Source organism: Calypte anna, chromosome 4B (genome assembly GCF_003957555.1).
Source record: "Calypte anna isolate BGI_N300 chromosome 4B, bCalAnn1_v1.p, whole genome shotgun sequence".
NCBI classification, from domain to species: domain Eukaryota; kingdom Metazoa; phylum Chordata; class Aves; order Apodiformes; family Trochilidae; genus Calypte; species Calypte anna.
In genome coordinates, this window is record NC_044249.1 from 7,520,478 (window position 1) to 7,542,559 (window position 22,082).

Genomic DNA, 22,082 nt, shown 5'->3' on the forward strand with positions numbered 1-22,082 from the left:
GATGATATCATAACGCACTCTACACGGTTTTTCCCTTTTTTTTTTCTTTTTTTTTTTTTTCCCTTACATAAAACCTCTCCCGCTATCTGCAGCTTCTGATCGTTTATTGTATAAATACAGCTTGGTTGACTGAAGCTGCACTGTGCTAAGATGCAGGAACGATTCAAATTCATACATTAAACAATTTGGAAGCTTCCCCCAGGCGCTGGCGGCTGCGGCTCCCGCTGCTCTGCTCCCCACCATCCCCCATTTACCTGCTCGCTGGGCTGCCTCAGCCCTGGTCAGGAAGTGGTGAAGCTGATCCAGCTTATCAGGCTGCTCCTCCAGGGATTTCTGCTGCCATATGGCTGACCCAGGCCCTGCAGCCTCCCTCAAGGCATTCCACTTCTGTATCAGAGTGAAGAGCTCGGAGAAGGACTTGTGATAACCCTGCCGCAGCATGTCTATGCAGATGTTCTTCTTGTATGAATTCCTGTTCCTGGGAATAAGAAAGATGGATTTTAAGCCTTTAAACCCCTATTCCATTCTCCACCTCGCCAAATAAGCACAGAGAATGAAAACAGCTCTCAAGAAGAGACCTCTGCAGCTGAGCAGTGGGGAAGAGGTATTCTTTCCCCTCTTCAGAAAGCATTCTGCTAAAGCACAATTAAAAATGTCATCCCCCAGGGAAGTAAATATGACAATAATGAATAAATAAAGGTTGAAAATATACTGGTATTCTTGAGCCGGTACTGGGGGAAAAGGCTGACTGATGGGAAAATACCCCCACATTTACATCAGTTCATGAAAACACAATGAACTCTTGGTTTGCTTTAAAACAGTGCACAGGGAAAAATGAAGCACATTCCACGTGTCAAAACAATGTGTATGTTAAACAGTTTTGCTGTAGGACATAATGGCTTGGTTTAAAACGTCAAACAAATGCTATGCCAGAAACATAATCATTAGGTATTATTTTGCCTCTGTTTAGCATATAACTTCATCTGGGGCAGGATTGCTAAAGCAAAAGTTTGATAATTTCCCCCCCAAATTGAAAATAAAATGATGAGATGATGAATTTATATCAAAGTTATCTCATTCATAAACTCTGATGAGATAGACATATCAAAAAGTTGTGTAATCAAATATTCTCGAGAGATAACATTTCTTTTTAGGTATTATTTATGGCAAGAATAACAATCTTTCTTTTATGTGGCGTGAAACAATCATCATTTCCTATCCTGGAGAAAACTATGAGTCCAATGGGACTGCCTGAGACACGAGGAGGTAAAGGTTTGCAGGCTTAGGTATCCAGTGTGAGAAAACAAACCTTTGTCCCAGGGAAATGGCAAGGACCCAGATGTGTTGATTTTATTTTATACATTCCATTAAGCTTCCAGACAGCTTTCAAGACACTCTTTTTTACATTAAAACCCATTTAACTTCAAATTCTCAGCAGTTTTAAAATAAATATGGAATTCTGAAAACTGAGATTTATAGTGTATGTAATAAATGCAGATGACTTCATGCTAAACAGTAGCCTAATGAGACTAATTCATCTAGCCTAAAAGGAGCTGCTGCAGCTCTTCAACAATGCTGATAAGATGGAAGTGATGCAAAAAACTTCTTAGCTAGATGTCAAGGAAATAAACAGTAATGTGAGATGTAGGAAGCAAATAATCTACATTATTTCATATTTAATATGATTTAAATAAAATATATTAATGACTACATAGATGCATACGTATCCTTTACATGTATTTTTTTACATTTCAGCTGCAGAACTATGCACAAAATTATTACAAAATACTTATGCAATTTAGACTAGACAGTACTGGATTTATGTTTAGTATATAATAGGTGTTTTTAGAGATTGAAAAGCCCCCATTGTGCACACAGATGAGGGAAAACGTAAGTATTCTGTATCAGAAAACATATGCAACATTTAGAAAAGTATACGAGACATATATTTTAATATATAGATTAAATAAATACATAAATAACATCTAAATTTTAATTTTCCAGAATATGCTATATTTATCTTATATGAGATACACATATAGCTAAAAAAATACTGTGAAGATATTATGCTAACACTAGACAATGTATTCTCTACTCTGTATATCATGTGCTTTCTTTGTTTCTGTTTTAAAATTCCATCTAACTGAAAAATATTGAAGAATATAAGTAAAAAGTCCCTACCAACTTCCAAAGGCTTAGGGCTCATGGAGTTATACAGCTCTGAGCAGTGGAATAGCATAGCAGACACACACGTGTATTTATTCATTCAGATGATGTGATCTATATGTGTGTAAATGTGTGTGTGCATTAGATCATGAGATGTATTGGCAGTGAACAAGAAAGTACTGCTGAAAGATCTTAGCAGTCACCAAACAGAACATCAGTTATTTTTTAACACTCACTGCATACTCCCTGAGCACAGTTCCAGTATTTGTATAAATAGAAAAACTGTGTCCATGGAACATTATTTCCTGCGGACTGATGCATTTTATTTGAAGTCAAAGCACATTTTTCCCACCAGACTGTATTATTAGCAAACCAATACAGGAAAATAAAACAGGCAGTAAAACAGGTCAGTTTTAAAGATTAGTGCCAATATTCTTTTATTAAATCCCATCCCAACTGAAAAAGACATTGAAATAATGCTGAAGGAATCATGCAGTACAGAACATATTTTGTTTTTTAGGCAAAGATAACTGATTTTAACTCCCAAGCAATGAAGTTATTGCATAACCACTCAAATTCTAGAGGCATAAAAGATTTACCTCATAATTACCCTTAAAACCAGAAAATAAACAAAAATAATAATACTATCATTTTCTTAAGTTTCTGCAATTTATAAGCCAAAGATGACTGATCACATACAAATAATAAAATAGGGCTAGAAATGAAGGGGAGAGGATGGTACTTGTGATACCAGGAGAGCTTGGCAGTGCAATGAGTTCTGAAGTTGGTTCAGTTATTCAAGTCCTTCCAGCTGAAGATGCCAGTGCCCTTTTTTTCCCCAACAAACAGTGCTTGCAAAGAGAGGAGTAGTGTAGGTGGCAGACAGCAGCAAACTTTTCATGCTATCTTGAGATAAACCAGAAATTCTCAGTCCTCAAAACCCTTTTCTTACCGTTTTCTGATGCCATGCAGCATGCAGGAGGAGAGGTTAAACAGACACCTCGTGCTTCACACAAACGAATTGCACCACTATATTTCTAATACCAATATCAAACCCGGATACCTCATCAAATCAACATGATTTTTTTTTTTTTAATTTGATAAAATCCATCTGTTAACAGTATGTCTCTACTACGTTAAAAGCTACTTGACACCAAGTCCTTGGAACCTGAATACCCGATGTATTAGATCTATTATTAAATAAGCGAGTTTGCTTTTCTGCATCGCATCCGCACGGATTTTTCCCTTTCCTTGGAACAATCACGTTACTTCGAGAAGCAAAATGAAGGCAGACTGGCCTTTCATTCGGCTGGGGATATTCGGGACGTTTCATGGTCTCTGGGGGCATCTACTGGAAAGGCAGAAAACTGCAGGCAGGACGAGTTAATCGCGCAGCTCTCGGGGCTGCAGAACAAAGGCCCGAACCCCGGGGGGCTGCAACGCGGGGCACCGCGCAGCAGGACGGGGATTGCGCGGCCGCGCTGCTGCCTCTGCTGTACGAGACTCACGGCCCCAAAAGCACCCAGACCGAACCGAACCGAACCGCCCCGCCGCTGCCTGCACGGCTGCCTGCCAGCCAGGGAACCAGTCGAGTCAGAATGAGAGACGGCTTTGTAATGTGCTGGGTTAAATTTTAAAATGGAACCTGGAGACGAGCACAAAGCTCAGGTCCTCGTTCCCCTTTGGATGGTGGGTGCCGGGAGAAGAAAAATTCTGGTGGATTTTTTAAAAAAGAAACATTTTAAAACGAAATCTAGAGTATACCTATGTATTTACTGTTAAAGATACCAATTAACCTGTTTTTTATTTAAAGAAGAGCTGTTGTCATTTTTTTTTTAAATCCATACAATTCAACAGATGAAAACCATAATACTTAACCCAGGCACAGACATGCTGAGAGTCCCCTGTCCCTCTGAATGTACACTCATCTTTATCATTACTGAAACCTTATTGATGTTGCTACAAGATCATTTAAACAGGTTGGGTAAACCATGGAAATGAGGTCCACTTGGTCAGTCCATCTGAGTATGATGCATTTATCCTACAGCAGAATTTACTGTGATGCATATTTCATGCATGAAGTGCTTAAAAAATCCTGTGTGCTTCTGTGTGTTTGGCAAGGGAGGTGTAGGGAGGGTGTCAGAAGAGTTTTAGCACCAAAGAAATAACCACCAAAAGGCAAAGTTGCCATTTTAGTGGTGTTGTCTTGAAGATGATGATTTCATGTGGTGTAGCATCACTTGGATGGAAGCAGCAATGCTCTGAAGGTGAAGCTGAGAGCTTGAAAAGGCACTGCTATTCTTAACATTATGCTTTAAGAGTATCTGGAAATGGCTGCAGGCATTTTACTTCTCTTCAGCTATATAGCTACTTACGTAATTTTTCTTATGTGCATTTATTTATTGTTATTATTGCTACTTTAATAGAATAGGCCTACATGCAGGGGCTGATGTTAGAAATTATCAGAATTGCCAGAACAGCATAACAGAATTATTTATCTTGAGCTTAATTCTCCTCTGTGGTGTGGTCAATTACACACATATAAAATAAGTGCAAAAGTCTGGCAGTCTCAGATGATCAGATGACTTTTTTTTTTTTTTCTTTAATATCAGGGTTCATATCTGTAGATTTTGTAGGATTTAACCAGCACTATAGGTTAATGCCAGCTTCTGATTCCAAGTGCACTGTAGCAATCCCATTTTGTAAGGCACAAAATGGCACAGATTAACCAACACACTATATAAAATATTAAAATGTACTTCCAGTGTAAAATAATTACCAATTATTATAATGTTTAAAAACTGTATTCAAACAGGTTTCATCCACTTGGGATTTCCTTCTGCAGTTGGCAAGTCAATGACTTGTACAAATGCCTTAGATAAGGATCACAAAATTATGAAAAAATAATAAAGTGTACATTGTCACATGGCTGAGCTGGGAGCCACCAAAGTCAGGCACTCAGCACATTTTCACCACGTACTTTTCAAAGCTGTTTAACTGCATCGGAGCTCAGTCCTCTCTCTAATTTTAGTTTAAAGATTGTCCATTTAAATTCTTTTCTTTTAATGAAATATTTATTGGATGGTAATACGTTAAATTGTAGACTATAGTAATCTCATTAAAGAAAGATATGAAAGGACAGTAAATGCCATTAAGTAGTAATAGATGGTTAATTTACACACCAGAATTTTTTGTTATTAAGACCGAGAATTAAATTATATTAGGGTAGGATACATGTTGGTTTGTTTGTGTTGGTTTGGTGTTTTGGGGGGGTTTTTTTTGTTTGTTTTTTTAGTATTCCAAATTCTAAAGCTGAAATAACTGATGTCTCAATAAAATAAGCACAAAATCCACCAACCCCTCTAACACTAGCTAATGTCCTAGCACGAAAAGCACAAAATCCACCCAGACCCATGGTGTTATTAAAAGTGCTCCCTACTGTAAGTAATAAATAAGACCAATATCATGGCACGGAAGAACATCTTGGAGTTGACTTCTGTAACAATTCAGAATAAGATACCAATTCAAAATAAGAAAAGGCTTTAAAAAATTCCATGTATTTTAGGTTCTATGTATTTAGAACTATAAAGATGAGAATAAAGTATATCAGAAAAAAATTATAAGTACTTTAAACCACATAAAGGGACAATAACTTTCAGCATAAGTAATGCAGGGGTTTTTTTGATCTCACTGCTCATAGTTTCTGACTGTTGTCAAACCCCACTTTAACCTAAATCATGCAAAGGTGGATGCAAAACCTGTCAGTAGAATCCCACAAAGAACACATATATTGAACTCACTCTCTTTTTGTTCAAAGCTACACTGGCAGTTTAATACTACAGAAAATGAAAAATTAATCAATTACAAACATCAAAGGAAAACAAAGAAAAAGTTTTTCAAAATGAATGTAAGTACTGCAATAATTAAGAATCCTCGTTTACCCAGAAAATAGAAAGAGAAATTTAGCAATGGATTCTTGAACATTCTGTCCCTAAACATAAATGCAAAGAAAGCACTAAAATAAAAGATAAAACTGCTGCCCTTATAAAAATGATTTTTATAAAAGAGGATAACACCTGCGATTACTTCAAGCATAATCAGAAAAACACATTATCATCATAAATCTTTCTGCTTTTATTTCTAAATTATTATGATCATTAACAAAAGGTAATTTCAACCACACTTGCTGGACTATTATTTATCAAAAGGAAGGATTTCTCAGCTTTCAGAGCTGGTATAATGGACCGAGAGCTAGAAATACCTGAGTTTAGAAACCTTTCCAATTGACTTGCATGGTATCAGAGAAGTCATTGCATCTCTCTGCAAGTTTTTTCCACAGTTTGCAAAATTATATTCAGAAAAAGATATTAATAATTATTTATTTTCTGTATCTTCTCAAACTGACACTACAAATTATCATAAAACCCTAAACAGGGCTATGCATTTTTTATACTATTGCTATGAACTATTCCCATAGTATTTTTACTTTTGTTTATGGTTCCTCAATTTAAGTCCCCAGCAGAACTTACTCAGTGTTCTATGGACAAACAGACCACACAGAGATTTCAAAGGAAAAGAAAAGAGAGTATTTTACACAACTCAGAGAGATTCACTGTGAGAATTATTAGGAAGTCCTGACTGCATCAAGGCAAATTAAACTGTCATTCTTTATTTCAGAGTCTTCTTGTATATCAGAGCTGCTGCACCTTTATGGGGTGTTTTAAAAATAGAATTCAGTGGTGTATTGCTTGCACATAATCTTCAGTATTAAATACTGTTGAACTACTGAGAAATAAAAGCACTAGAAAACTGTAAGACCAAACTTAGTAAAAACAACAAGTTACATAAAAAAAAAGGAAAAAACTTCAGCTCACTGTGTTCTTCTTTATTAAAGTATGTCATGTATTTTATCTTTGCAAGAGTTTGATGAGTTTTTGCAAGTAAAATTCTGTTTCCTCTATACTTGCTAATAGTCATGAGAATCTGTAGTTTGCACCTTCCCATTAAAAATGTATTGTATTTTTTGAAATTATTCACCCCGCCTTTTATCCAGATCATGTCTTTGAAAGGAGGAAGTAGATAATAAATGGAATAATTCATGATTTCCCATTAAATATGAAACTTTCTTTTGCAGAGTTTAGAAAATGAAGTTCTACATAATGTACAGAAGTTGATTAGAACTTTTTTAACCTTTTCAAGAAAAAACCTTTCACATTACACAAATGCACAGAGAAGTTTCTTTAGGAAAGGCAAACCATTCATTTCCCTCCCAGTTTTGGTCTTTAGATCACTGCCTATTTAGTCTAACTAATATGTTTATCAGGCTGGAAATCTGAAGATATCATGAATCTGACCAAAAAGAATGTGTGCCTCTCAGAGCTAAAATCTCTTTTTGAAAGTTGTTTAATAAACATTGAATCCTTGTCATGGCAAGCAATATTGTTAGGAATTATTCAGACAGAAGAAAAATACATATTTAAATAATATTGTGAAAGGAATTTAAAATTTATCAACCAGATCAATAAGTAACTTGTGCCGTTTCCCTTTCTACCAGCATCACATCAGTAGGGAGTTTGGAATAGAGTGCTTTAATTTAAAATCTCTTTTACTATGAAAGGATGCACTTTTTAATTCTGATTTACCCTTTTCCATAGTTTTTAGTATTTAAAAATGAAGCAGTATCCTTGAAATGTAAATGAGATGACACAGTATTCCACCAGTTCTCAACCAGAAAGAGGGTCAGAAAGTGCTCCCAGGTCATACACAAAGAGCAACATCACCAAGAACAGCAAAACCTTGCTAGAACCTGAATAAGAAAGGGAAAGAACATTTTCCTTCTTCTGCTGCTCTGTCCTTCTTTAGCTGCCTTAAGCTCTTCTCTCTCCCTTTGTACCCACAGTGTTTCACACCGAAGGGACAGAAGCAGCTCAAACCAGTGCATTGCTAGATTCAAGGACTGTGCAGCCAAAGCTATTTTTTCTTTCTCTGTACCTACCTGATACTTACTCTGAAAAGAGCAGAAACTTTTGTATGTTTAGGTAATAATTTGTCTCTTAATTCTCTCACTGAAAAATAAAAAAAACACTGGCACCAACAGAAGAGTTAAAATTGCTGTGAGGTCACTTTTGTTCTGAACTTGCCAGTTTCTTGTGGAATTCTGCCTCAGGAATCAGTGAGTGCAACTCTCCAAGACTTGTACCTGGTATTTACAGCTTGCAAAATTCTCTATGTTGGGATTCAGCTGTAAATGTACATCTGAACTCATCACCCCAAGCTCTCTGTATATGAAATGGAGAGAAATAGGGACTTCAAAGTATGATTCACCTTTTTCTAAAGCAGTTGTCTGAATCCTAAAAAATGGCACTCAACTAACCAAAGTACTTGTTCCTAATTATTTCCACTCAATATATGGGGTGATTGTTTTAGTCCTCTGGGTCAAGTTTAAACTTAGGTGAAAAATACCTTTGCTTTTTTTGCAGAGAAGGGCAGAATTTTATGGAAGCAAAGATTGCTAATATGCTTCCCAGTCATCATTCCTCAAGCAAAAATATAATTTTCTAGTTTTCAGTACACAATCTGAAAGTAGCTGAATGATTCATCTTTCCAGTATTAGGTGAGATTAGCTGACAGTTCCTCTGGGGGTCACAGCCCAAGAATAAAAGCCTTTGCCTTTTGCTGTTCCAGATACCCTTGAAGTGGACCAGCCTTCTGGTGAGTTCTGAGCAGAACAACCCATTGGATTTCAAAAACATCTGAACCAGTGCATGTAAGATAATCTTGTCTCCTGCCTGAAAAAGTCATGTCAGGACATGTCTTAACTGACACAAATTAATCAAGGCAAGCTTTCCATGACACACTGATCCACCAGTCACAAGACAGAAAACACAAATACAAATTTTCTGCATGTCTAGCTCAGCCCATACCATCTCTGCATAATAACTTAGATGTCATCTGACCACCAATGAGTCTTCAGCAAGGACAGCCAAACTCCATCATCTAATCGCCAAAAAAAATCTAGTAAAATCACTAAAGTTTTTTTTGTTACTAATACATAAAGTTGTTCATCATGACATAAGTCTCTCTTCCAAGTCTTTTACCATTTTTTGATGGTATGGTCTTCTTTGTACAGTTCCCATTTGTATGAAGAGAGGAGAACTGTTACTTGATCTTTCTGCCCCTGACAAAAAGCTCAGGAAACAGGAACAACAATACCAAATTCTGGTCCATTCTACGCTCAATCTCATTTGAAGTTTCAACCCTGGAATCAATCTTTTGATAGAAAATGCCTTAATTCACAGTTCATCACGAACTTTTGGACTCTTAGATCAGTCATAAGGACTATTTTTAGCACAACCTGATTTTGAGCCATTAATGATCTGGTGGGTCATGACCAAGAACAGAAAATATCAGGAAAAGCACACTGAGGGCCAGTGGAGTCAATCTCTGAATAAGCCTACAAAATCCCAGTTCTGTGGCACAAAATCAGTCACCTTCTGCCTTAATTGGAACCTTCACTTTTTTTCCATTTCCACCTTCTTAAACCACATTCACTTCTTATTTCAAATTAAGTATTATTGTATATAAAGTAATTCTAACTCTAGAAGGAAACAAAGCAAAATTAATGAAAAAGGAAAGCAATGCCCTATTTTAATACAGCTGAAGTACTATCATCCTTAAGCACTTTTTTTTCTACCTCTTGTTATATCAGCCTGTGACAAAGAAAAAGACAGAAAAATGACATTATAATATAGGCAAACTTAAAGAAATTCTTATTTGCTGAAGTTTGGACCAGAATACAGCACTAACTGCCACCCTTTTTTCTTTCATCTATGAAGAAAGCAGCATATCTTAATTTTAAAGAATTTTGTAAAAGACATAATTTTAGGGAACAGCTTTAAAGAATGTTGCTTGTTTCCATAAATGAGATACTACCCATACATTCCTTTATTTAATGGGTAATAAATTTGTTATCTGTCTATTACACACTGAAAAAAAAAAAATTGTTTAATATTTAGCAGCAGTGTGGCTACAAGAATTTGTGTTGATTGATAAAGTTATGACTTATTAAGTTAAATTCCACATAAAAGAGAAGTACAGATATTTAGGTCACAAAAGAAAGATATCCTGTTCTTTTATGAAAAAGTGCAATAATCTATTTCTGGAATAGAAACAAGATTTTAAAAACTACACATTGTATTAGAAGCCATTTCTCACTTTTTTTTTTTTTTTTTTAATAAAATTATCTGTTGTCTACTGAGACATCCAAAGCATAACACTGATTTCAGTAAGGTTATTTATAGATATGGTACTGTCTTACTTTACAAATTGGTTTTAAATGAATGTATTGTTGATACATTTAGTTTTTAATAACTAGAGTAACCTAGTACTAAATGTGTAGCTGTCAGCTTGTTACCATTGTTTGCTCTTAAATGATTGTATCAGGTTTATGGAACAGCTTTAGTAAATTACAGTAGAAATTTGATAACTGCTAAGCTATTATATAAAAAATAAACTTTTAAGCATTGTCATATGCACAGAGCATAAATGTTATCTTTAAAAAAATGAACTTAAAAATCTCCATAGAAATAAACCAGAATACAGGTGATTTTCAGCTGCTTCTTCTAATTCACTTCAATAACTTTCAAAACCCAGCATATTACAAAACATTAAAGAAGCAGCCTGCTTTGTGAAGGTGTCACAGAACAGATGATAAAAATCTCACTTCATTGTGGATTTTCTTGCTGCTTTCCTTTTCCACATCTTCCAGGCTCAGGTTTTGGATATAAAAAGAAAAATCATATAGGAGAGGGGTTTTTAAGGTTTGTTTGTGCTTTGTTTTTTTTCTTAATAGAGGTAAAAAGCTGACCTGACCAAATCAGAGCTGCAAAATGCACTTTGAAACTCCAAGACCTTCCTAAAATAGCAAAGACTTCTGTGTAATCAGAGGGAGAACACTTCTGTCCCTGGCACAGCTCATGTGCTGGAGGAATTGTCTGGGGCTAAAGACTGAAACAGGTCCCTGGAAAGTCAAATCTGTCTGCAGCAACTGTAGCAATAATGATTAAACCAGCACCACGCAGCTGGTACAGAACTCAGTAAGTGAATGTACTCATTCTGTGCTTGCTCCCTGAGCTCTGAGCATCCACAGCACCCTGAATTCAGGGACAGGACCCCTGTAACAGAGCCTTTGCTTATGTCAGTACAGGTAATGCAGAAGGTGACTGTGTCACAGACAAATCTCAGTTTCCATCTCTTTAGGCAGAAAGTATTTAAACCTGCTATGACACCTGGCATGATTAGTGTGCCAGACTGATCAGAGGGACCTGTCCCACATCAGCATCCTGTGTACCCATAGGGAAGTAACAGAGCACTCCCCTGTCACTGTCAGGCTGCTCTCTCCCACAGACTGTGACCACAATAAGAAAGTCTCACAGAAAGAAAGGAACAAATTGCACCTCGAAAACCTTAAAATGACATATTAAGAAGGTCTTGCCCAACCCCACCATTGAACTGATCTTTAGCTCATTATCTTTGAACCTGGCTTTAAACCAAAGTGAAAAAGTGGGGTATGACTCTGCTTTAAATCCATGGTCTCCTAGATATCAGACCAGATAGATTACAGTCTTTATACTGACACTGTAAAATAAATGCAAATCAAATATGTATCACAGGAAAGACAAGGGTGTCTCCTGGCTGAGTACTATATAGTATGAGTTTAGGACACTGCTAAAGTTATTATCCCCCAGCTCAAATTTGTTAATTTTCTATATTTTCATTTGAAAATTTATAGGGAAGGTTTTAGGGTACATTCTTTGTTAAGAATGGGAAAAGAAGAATGTTTTGCAAGAAACTAAGTGATTGAAATCCTGTCTGATCGATAGGATGTTTCTATGCTGTAAGGGTGATCTTGCAATATTAATTTTTGAGGTGTCTAGAGCCCCTGTATATGCATATTTTTATTATTTAAATATTTAAATAAATAATGTCACTTAAGCAACCAGCAATTCCGATTTGTTAGAATTCTTTCATTAATTTTGATAGCGCTGAACCCCAGGTCTGTTAAAAGAATCCAGAAAAATAAGTCAGTTGTAGTCTCTTGTAACTTCTAAATGTAAATACCTCAGCTGTAAGAGAACAAAAGTTATCTCGATTTGTTTCATTCACTGGGTTTTTAAATAACTAATGGTGTATTAAATGCTTCACCACAGAAATCAGCAGTCAAGCTTGGCTAAATAATAACTCAAAATCAGAAGGATGTGTATGTATGTCAGTATACTAAGCTTCCACCCCAGAGGAGAGATTTCACAGAGGCTCAGAAAAAAAATAAAAGGAAAAGAAAATTAAAAAGCAGCACAATTTCAAACGTAATTACTGACACAATCTAAACAATAATTTTACAAATGTGATATAATACTTTGATAAATATACAAATTAGTGAAACCAAGGAGTTAAATGCTTTGATAGATTTAAGATCAGGAGAAATGAACCATCATTATTTAATATCAATTTCAATTTTTAAATGCTAAGTTCCACTAGAAAGGGTAGGACCTAGGGAACTTAAAATTTAAATGATTATGATGACTAGGAACAAATGAAACAATAAACTTATGGATGTTAAAATGCCTCAAAAAAGCCAACTTACGCAGCAGCTTCTTGTTTTGACAGCCCTTTGATATTCTTCGCCACATAATCATCTATGCCATCCTTGTCTGTGATCAAATAAATCCTAAATTTAAATGAAAAAAAAATTAAAAGAAACACTGTGAGATGCTAAGACTTCTGCAGCATGCATAATATATAAGTATTACCAAGTAGAGCTAAATACTGAAATATTGACTAAGTAATATATCTGACATTATATAAACACATACAAATATATTTTTAAATTTATTGGTATGTAGCTATTTCCAATCTTTATTTCTGAAAGAGAACAGAGTTGATAGCAGCTTTCAAGGACCTAGTTATGTGATATTTCTCTCTAAACTAAAAGAAGTTTTGTATTAGCTAAATGAATAATAATTGATTAAGCTAGCCATATTTAAGCTGTTTTCTAAACCAGAACCATTACATTTTTGCATTAATAGTATGGGCCAGATTGATGCAATCTATTTAATATTTAACCTTTTCAAACTTAAAAAAAAATAACACACACACACAAAAAATCCAAATTCAAGTAAAAACGTTTTCCTTAGTGCAAGGCAGACTTTTAATATCACCTGCAGCTTTCCACAGTTTGAACAGGATATTGCCCACTAAAGGTGTAAGCCAAAGGGTAGTAAAAAGCAAATTTCAGGATTTAATTTCAGAATTTGAACCATAAATAATTTCATCTTTCACTTGAACCATCATCTCGTATCTCCACTCAGCTACACAAGAGGTGGCTTGAATTTTAAAGGATAACATCCACTAACTGACCAGAAAGTGTATTTAAATAGGTTTTGATATTCTGACTCTAGAGGATATTATCTTTATAAAAGTAACATGAATTTATTTTTATTCTTCTTGAAAAGAGCATAAAGATTGCCTGGTTAATCACTCAAATATAAAAGAAATTCAACATTAGTGTTCCACATAAATCTCTTTCCTCTCTCTGTATTACACTGCTGTCTTTCATTACAAACATGAGAGTAAATTCTTTTCATAACATTAGCTAATATAAGTGTCATGCTCCTTATTGCTCTGAGAATACCAAAGACAATTCATGAAGTTCATTTAAATGAAAACAAAACAGCTAAGCAATGTAGAGATATTTTGACATCTCTGTATTTAAAAGAATGTAATAGTCAAAACTTCCAGCACAAATAGGGCAATTAAATTTGTTCCAGAATTGACTTCTGAGCTGCACAAGCAGGTTTATGCTTTCAAGCTGCCCGTAATAGAATCTGTATGAGTTGCTTCTGACCATGCAAAATATACTGATGTGTATTGGCATAAAAATTCAGTTAGGATCAATACCCAAATTTAATCACTATCAAAATTGTCACACCAAAGTACCACAATTTGGGAAGTTAAAAAATGTCATTAGAATAATGGAGATAAGGTAATTATTGTATATTTTAAACTGATGCAAGAAGTATTTCAAGGTACAATAGGCTTTTATGAGGTAATAGAAAAATTGAAAATTAGTATCTGTGTAATTAAAGATGAAGCAGTCAGTAGACAATGCAAAAAACCCTTACAGAACTTTGCACTTCAAGACTGCAAAAATGAGCTTTCTGCACATCATTGGCACGTAGAGAATGCATCAAATATTGGGGGGAATCCAAAATCCCAAACTGAAACAGTCAGCTACAACAAATTCCTGAGTGTCATTATCATCTGGGTGTAATGTAGTCTACTCTGCAGCTAAAAACCATCTTGAACTGGAACAAAGGAAAGCTTGATGCTTTTTTATTATCTTCTCAAAGGCATTTTAATAACAAAATAATCAGGGGAAAAGCCTCTAGAATCATATAAATTTAAAATTTCACTTGCCTTAGAGTCAAGGTATAAATTTCTGATTTCTGACTGGTAACACCCTCTAACATAAAGACAACTGCAGCCAAGGGGAAAAGAACAAGCAACAGTTGGCAAACCAAGCACAGTTCACATAAGTTCTCCAATACTTCGTATTGGACTGATGCAACTACAAATATGGTCATGCATCAGAAAGAATTTAGGACACCAAAACCAGTAAATACTTATCCTGGCTTTTATTATCAGTGAGGGTAATGTAGAAATAACAGAGAAAAGACACACAGATGGAATACAGGAAAAAAAAATACAGTAGAAAATCCCATCAACTCAAATAATTATTTTTTTAAGAGGCTTGCTATATGAAATCAGAATTAAACCAAATAAAAACAATTAATGTGAAGAACTCAGACTGTGACATGGAACAGATAATGTTTCTTAATAGAGAAATGAGGTGAAGATGGCATTGGCTAAGAGGTATTGATTCTTTTCTTCCAAAAGTTGACGTGTTCTTTTCCCAAACTCTTTCAGCCTTATTTCTCCAGTATTTCCATGATGACTCACTCTATTTCATAAATAGTTTATTTAAAAAGTTTACTTCACCTATAAATTGGCTTCTATTCAATTTTAAATCCCTCACTTATTAAAGACAAATATATTTTAATGCAATGGACACCTATCCCATAGTTAACATTTTATACCATGTGTTCCTATAATTACTTCAGTCTATGCAGTAAAAAAAAAAAAGTCACTGTTTTTCTTTTTCTTTTCTAGAAATAAACTTCATGATAAAGACAACTGTCTTTTCAATCAAAGAACAGAACAAAGTCAGATAAAGTACCAAACTGATTTTCACAGAACTTCCTATCCCCACTGCCTATTCTGTAAATTCTGCCTCACTCTCTCAAAATTTCCTCTCAAAGAAAATGGCAGAGCTTGTCTTGCTCTAATCACTTGGCACCTACAGCATGGTCTACACCATTACAGAGTAACACATTGGAAGAAAAGGAAAAAAGAAAAAAAAAAAAGAAAAAAAAAAAAAAAAAAAAAAAAAAAAGAGGAGGGGGGAAAAAAAAGAAAAGAGAAGAAAAGAAAATAACCACAATTCTTTCTGAACTGAAGGCAATTCCAGGAAAAAGAGCATAGCAGGGCAGAGTTGTAGCTGAGACACCAATACTCACTGAGAGTGAGGGAGATAAAAATAGGATACAGAGAAGTAAGAAAAATGAGTGCAATGAAATGGAATCCCATGTAGGCATATGCAAGAAGATGATGTCTTGAAGTGTTATGGCACTGTTGTTAACTCTCTCAGTTATTAAGTACAGGATAATGATTTTCAAGCCAGTTTTAGTCATTATGTGTAGACAAACTTTTAAAACATTAAAAAACTTGAAAACATAAAACTATTTTGTGTCTAAATGAAAAAATAAAATTTTTCTTTCATCCAAACAAGTACATTTTTCAATGCTACATGGAAATAACCTCCTATATCTCTTGAAGGGGCTTTGAAAAATTAGGATGAAATATTTACCTTAAACAGAACACATTTCCTATTTCTTTTTTTCCCCAGTCAATTATGAAACCTTCCTAAAGAGAGAATTTCCTTGCCTCTGATTTTTACAGTTTAAATATTGAAAAAAGAAGCGAAGGGAAAAGAAAGGAAAGGGGAGAGGAAAGGGGAGAGGAAGGGGAGAGGAAGGGGAGGAGGAGGGGAGAGGGGAGGGGAGAGGGGAGGGAGAGGGGGAGGGAGAGGGGGGGGGAGAGGGGAGGGGAGAGGGGAGGGGAGAGGAGAGGGGAGAGGGAGAGGGGAGGGAGGGGAGAAGGGGAGGGGAGAGGAGAGGGGAGGAGAGGGGAGGAAGAGGGGAGGGGAGAGGGGAGGGGAGAGGAGGGGAGGGGAGGGGAGGGGAGGGAGGGGAGGGGAGGGGAAGGGAGGGGAGGGGAGGGGAGGGGAGGGGAGGGGAGGGGAGGGGAGGGGAGAGGAGGGAGAGGAGGGGAGAGGAGAGGAGAGGAGAGGAGAGGAGAGGAGAGGAGAGGAGGAGGAGAGGAGAGGAGAGGAGAGGAGAGGAGCAGGAGAGGAGAGGAGAGGAGGGAGGAGAGGAGAGAGAGGAGAGGAGGAGAGGAGAGGAGAGGAGAGGAGAGGAGGAGAGGAGAGGAGAGGAGAGGAGAGGAGAGGAGAGGAGAGGGAGAGGAGAGGGGAGGGGGAGAGGGAGGAGGGAGAGGACAGGGAGAGGAAAGGGGAGAGGAAGGGGAGAGGAGAGGGGAGAGGAGAGGGGAGAGGAAAGGGGAGAGGAAAGGGAGAGGAAAGGGGAGAGGAAAGGGGAGAGGAAAGGGGAGAGGAAAGGGGGAGAGGAAAACTAACAAAACCTCGGCACAGCTGACTGATGGCTATTTGGAGTAAAATGATACTCTTCAAGAAAGAGATACATACCTTGCAAAGTCTAATGGGGGGCAAAACTGTCTGCTCTATGAACCTGGGATGCTCCAGTGGGCTTTGCAGGATGGCTTGAGGCAACACTTTCATTTTAACTAAAACAAACATGCAAAATATGGTTATTTGAAACAATGTCTGCACAGTGATGAAATTTTGTATTCTTCTTCCCCGTTTACTTTGCAGTGCATTATATACACAGAAAGCTGGACTCCAGCCCCCCACAAACCTTTTCAGGCCCCAGAATACTTCAGGATGACTTAGTGCATAGAAATTGTCATCATCTTACTTCCAATTTTTTTTTTCCCCTTCTCTTTTGATTTGCAAAGGAACAACTGATTCAGGAACATTACTTCCTGAATTCTTTATGCCTTCTCAAGCTATCTAGGTCCAAGTATTGATACTATTGGAAGTTAATACACAAGGTGAAGAAACGATTGAAGATGCAGCATGCAATGCAACTACAAGCACTGTATTAAAGCTTGCAAAATAATGCATAATATTAACAATAGCAACCTTCTGAATAAAAAATGTAAGTAATGCTGTATTTACAACAGGGGGTTTTGCTGAAAACAAAAGCTGAAAGCCTTACAGTTATGTAGAGTCATCTAGCTCATCATTTTGAAGTACCCAAAAGCTAATAGGACTTTTTTGTCATTGTGAGCTACTGTGTTCTTTTCTCCAAGTATTCAGCCTACACTTCCTATCATTAAAGTTTCAGCTGCCAGTTCCTTCATTTTGCATGTCTGTGATCTGAGGACATTAGCAGCAGGAGCACCCATATTTTAAATTTGGTTTAATGTAGGTATTGCATGCCCTGCTGGTAGGCCTCAAGGCACAAACTTTTAATAGGGATGGGAAAACAGAATATAATGGGGAAGGAGGGGAGGGGAGAGAATTTAACTATTTGCTACATTTAATGACAGCAAATTTATTTTATGGGAAAAAAGTATTAAGCATGAATCAAATTGGTACTGAATGATCATTAGTACCAATGAAAACATTTGTTACAGGAAGAAAAAAGATGTAGTTTATATAAATAAAATAAGGCAGCAACACTTTACACAAGTGTGTCATGATAAAAAGGATCAATAGATAAAAACATATGGATAATTCATCATTATGAAAGATTTTACTTCCTATGAAGAATGACAAGTTTGTACACAGAAGGAATATAGAAAGGATAAACTCTTTTTAGGAAGTTGCTGCTCAGTAAGAAATAGTAATTAAACTTGGGAACAACAAAATTGAAGACCAGAGAATATACAAATCTTTCTGGAAGCCTCTTAGTTGAGGCAGTAGGTGAGAAAAAGCACAGAGACCACATCTTAAAGGCAGCTGTTGAATCTGGCAAGCAAGGAACACTGACCATCTGCAGCTGGGGAGCAGAAAAGGGATAAGCAGCTGAAAGGAGGCTCTGGAATCCCTGGTAGAGCCATGAAAAGCTATCAACACGTGGATGTATTTGTGGAGTGCCCCAGGCTGTCCTCAGATGAGACCTGGCTGGAGCTCCAGGTTCCCACCCCCAGTCAGGTATGTGGTAAGAGAGGCTGGGGCATGAAGGTCCCCATTAACAGGAGGCACAGATGCAGACATTTTTTGGAGTCCATTATGTCCCCATAAGGTTGAAAACTGACTCCTCTTTAAAACACAAAGTTTGGGAATAAAAGAAATAAAAATATCTGCTTCATTATAATGTCAATTTAAATTTTATCTTGGTGGGTGGCTGCTTTCCCAGTGAAATGGGTGGTGGTTTTCCCTCATTTCCAAGGCAACTGTAATCTTTACAGACACATGGTGAAAGGTATCAGCAAGATACCCTTCTGAAACATGTGCTATTACATTCACATAATTTTGTTGCTAATAATTTAAGACTGCTGACCCCTTTACATCTTACCTCTTTATTACAATGCCCAAGCCACATCTCATTTACTTAATCACATACTCTCAGGAAAAAGACCAGGCAGTGCAGTCTGCTCCTAAAGAAGGGCTTTTTAAATTACTCAGTAAAGGGAACCTTCCCACATGGGGGTATTGCTCCAACCTGCATTGAACCTGGAGGTAAAACTTCAACTGCTTGCAACAGCCTTTCCAGAACCCCTCCAGCTCCCCAGAAACCAAACTGGGGGCTGCGGGTGTCCCGGACAGGAGAGGAAGCCGGCATGGCTGCATCCAGCCCTTCTTGCACAGGGATTTGCTGCTACCTGGCACCTCATAAAATAAAAGGACGCCGGGGTGCGACAGGACAGACTGACAGCAACAGAGCTTTGATGCACTGAAAGTGATCCATTAAAAAAAACAAAACCAAAACCCACCACCACCAAAAAAAAAAACCTAATAAATTAAAAATATCTCTTTCTAGCTTGATAGATGTAATTTGTTCCCTAACCTGGATGAGGGCAGCAGCCAGCATGTTTCGCAGCTCTTGGCCCGCCTGCCGAACCTCTGGGCACACCGGGTCCCTCCGCCGCTCCCCGGCCTTTCCCCACCCCCAGCCAGGTGCTGACCACCGCCCTGCGCTACACGCCCTCAGCCTTCGCTCTGCTGCTGCCTCAGCCTTGAAACACCCAACACAATCCACACAAACATCAGCTGAACCTCCCAGGGCGGGGAATGGACCGGACCTCTGCTCATGGCGTGGCCGCAGGACGCGGTTGTTCCCCGCCGTGCCGGCCGCAGGTGGTGTTCAGCGGCTCCGGTACTCCCGGCCGCGGCCCGAGGCGAGAGGGCGGCAGCAGCGGGGCGGCCAACGGCCCCGTTCCCCCCGTTCCCCCCGTTCCCCCCGCTCCCCCCGTTCCTCCCGTTCCTCCCGTTCCCCCTGCCGGATGGGCACGGAAGCGGCTCCGCGGGGCGCCCAAGGCCTCCATAGCGACGGGGGCGGGGGCGCTGAGGGCCCGGCCTCCCGCCCCGCCGCCAGCCCCAGCCGCCCAGGCGTCAGGAGGAAGGAGGGAAGGCAGGCGGGAGGCCGGCCGGGGAGGCTCCCTCTGGCACCCGCCTGCGGGTGTTGGTCATGGCAAGCCCGGGTTAGGCCCTGGAAAATGTGGAATCTGTGAGAAATCGGCACCGCCCCAGGGGGTTCGGCATTAACGGTCCCTGAGGCTCACAGAGAACCCGTGTGTGCTCCTTGGAGCTCACCACAGCTCGGCCGAAAGGGAAACGCATCTCCCGGCTGGGTTAGTGGCAATGTCCTATCGGTACCTAAAGGAAGGTTCCTGGACAGGCTTTTAGGTAACAGAGGGAGGCAGGCAGTGAGCAGGCTTTTTTCTTTCAGGACCTCTGATTTTCAGCATCCCTCAGGACTTCGAGCAATGGAAAGGAGCAAATAGAAGAGCCATAGTTACCTCTTTGTGAGGTAACACAAAGGCTTTTGGCTTGTATAAATTTTGTCACTTTCTGTTGACAAGAGGCTGCTGCTTTATTTACTGCAACAAAGGAATTGTTCTTCCAAGGGATGTCTAGGAAGTGTGGGAGCTTGTAAGAGATGGAAATAGTGAGAAGGATCCAATGAGCTTTTGATAACTGCAAATGAAAATACCGAGAGAAACTGTAATCAAGATGCTAAAAGATAGCAGAGATTTTTCATTGGCCTCTATTCTACTGTTGGAAACTTGACACCAGCAGAAAAGGTAATTTTTTAGCACAGATTTGACCTAGTTTTTACTGCTAAAACGGGTTGGAAAACTGGAATGTCAAAATCAATTGTGATAATCTATTTTGGAAGGATCGGGTGGACAGAAAGCACTTCAGCAATGGCATTACCTGTTTCTGAGTTGATGGCAATCGGAAACAAATGATCTTGAATGTTTATGGGTCAGTGTTCTAATGGATAAGTCAGAAGTTGACAGGGTACTTAGCTGATATCAAATCACACCAGAGAGCAGTGTGACCTATGCTTTACCCATCCATAAGGTTTAGAGGAACCCTTCTGTACTGTGGTGAATTTCAATCCGAGTGACACATGCTGGAGGTCTCGCACTGACAGTGTTAAAATGTACTTGGAATTTCAAAATATTTAAAATGTCAATTTCCTAACTCAGAAAGTGTTGCACTCAACATAGGGGAATTCTGTATTAGACCTCATTTTAACAGAAGAAAAGGAATTGATCACAGAACTAAAAATTATGCATAGGTTATATGCATAATAGTATATAGATAATGATTTTATCCTATTTGATATGTGCAAACAGAATTAAATTCAAACCAACAATATATATACTTACTGCTTTGAAAGGGCTAATTTTATATGGGTGAAAACTGTTACAAGGTGAATCTGTTGAGAGGAAGAATTTAATCTGAAATGGGAGAATGATAATTGGAAACAGTTTAAGGATATTAGCCCAGAAACCCCCAAAGCCATAATCCCATAAGTCAGGAATACATTTGTAAAAAAGGCAGGCTGGTTTACGGGGAAAAAAATCTGTAAAACAGACAAGGAATGCTGTATTATACATCTATAGTGGAAGCTGGGAACTGTAGTAGATTACTATGAGAAGAAAGATTATAAGGGAAATAAGCATAGTTAAAATTAGGAAAATGAAAGTTTTTTTTAAAAATATATAATATAGAAAATTATCCAAATACACCGTATTAAGGGATGAAGATGTCAGTTTTAATCATAATTAGTGACAAACTTAAGATGTCAAACACATATATAATTTTATGCATTTGGGAAGATGGCAGCTGATGTAGTTGTGTAGTTATTGCAAAGTTGATTCCTATTCAAATGATAAAGTAGGGCAATGGTTCAACTCCAGTTACAGAAAGAGAACTCACTGGAGAGTTTGGAATGGACAGGTCAAGAAGTTATATACAGTACCAATGTTCATTTTCTGGAGGTATTGGAAGACTGAGATTTTTAAATAAAGAAGGTAAAATTAGTATTGCTCTAATACTTTTCAAGAATAAGTGGGAGAATAGCTGTTTATCAGTATGACTGGTCACAGAAAAAAGACAGATCAGCCAACACAGAACACAAGCTTTAAAAAAAATAATTCCAATTAACACGGACTTCTGCTAAAAAGAAATCTACCTATCC

The 22,082-nt window shown here is 37.9% G+C and overlaps 1 protein-coding gene across 1 annotated transcript in view; it reads right to left on the reverse strand.

Moving 5' to 3' along the window:
• TTC29 (tetratricopeptide repeat domain 29) overlaps positions 1-17,140 on the reverse strand; it is a 115,549-nt gene extending 98,409 nt beyond the window's left edge. The window contains 4 exon segments of the mRNA XM_030450708.1: positions 255-478; positions 12,809-12,892; positions 17,048-17,070; positions 17,072-17,140. Coding sequence (XP_030306568.1) covers positions 255-478; positions 12,809-12,892; positions 17,048-17,070; positions 17,072-17,140 — 400 coding nt within the window.
• Between the last annotated feature and the right edge of the window lie 4,942 nt (positions 17,141-22,082).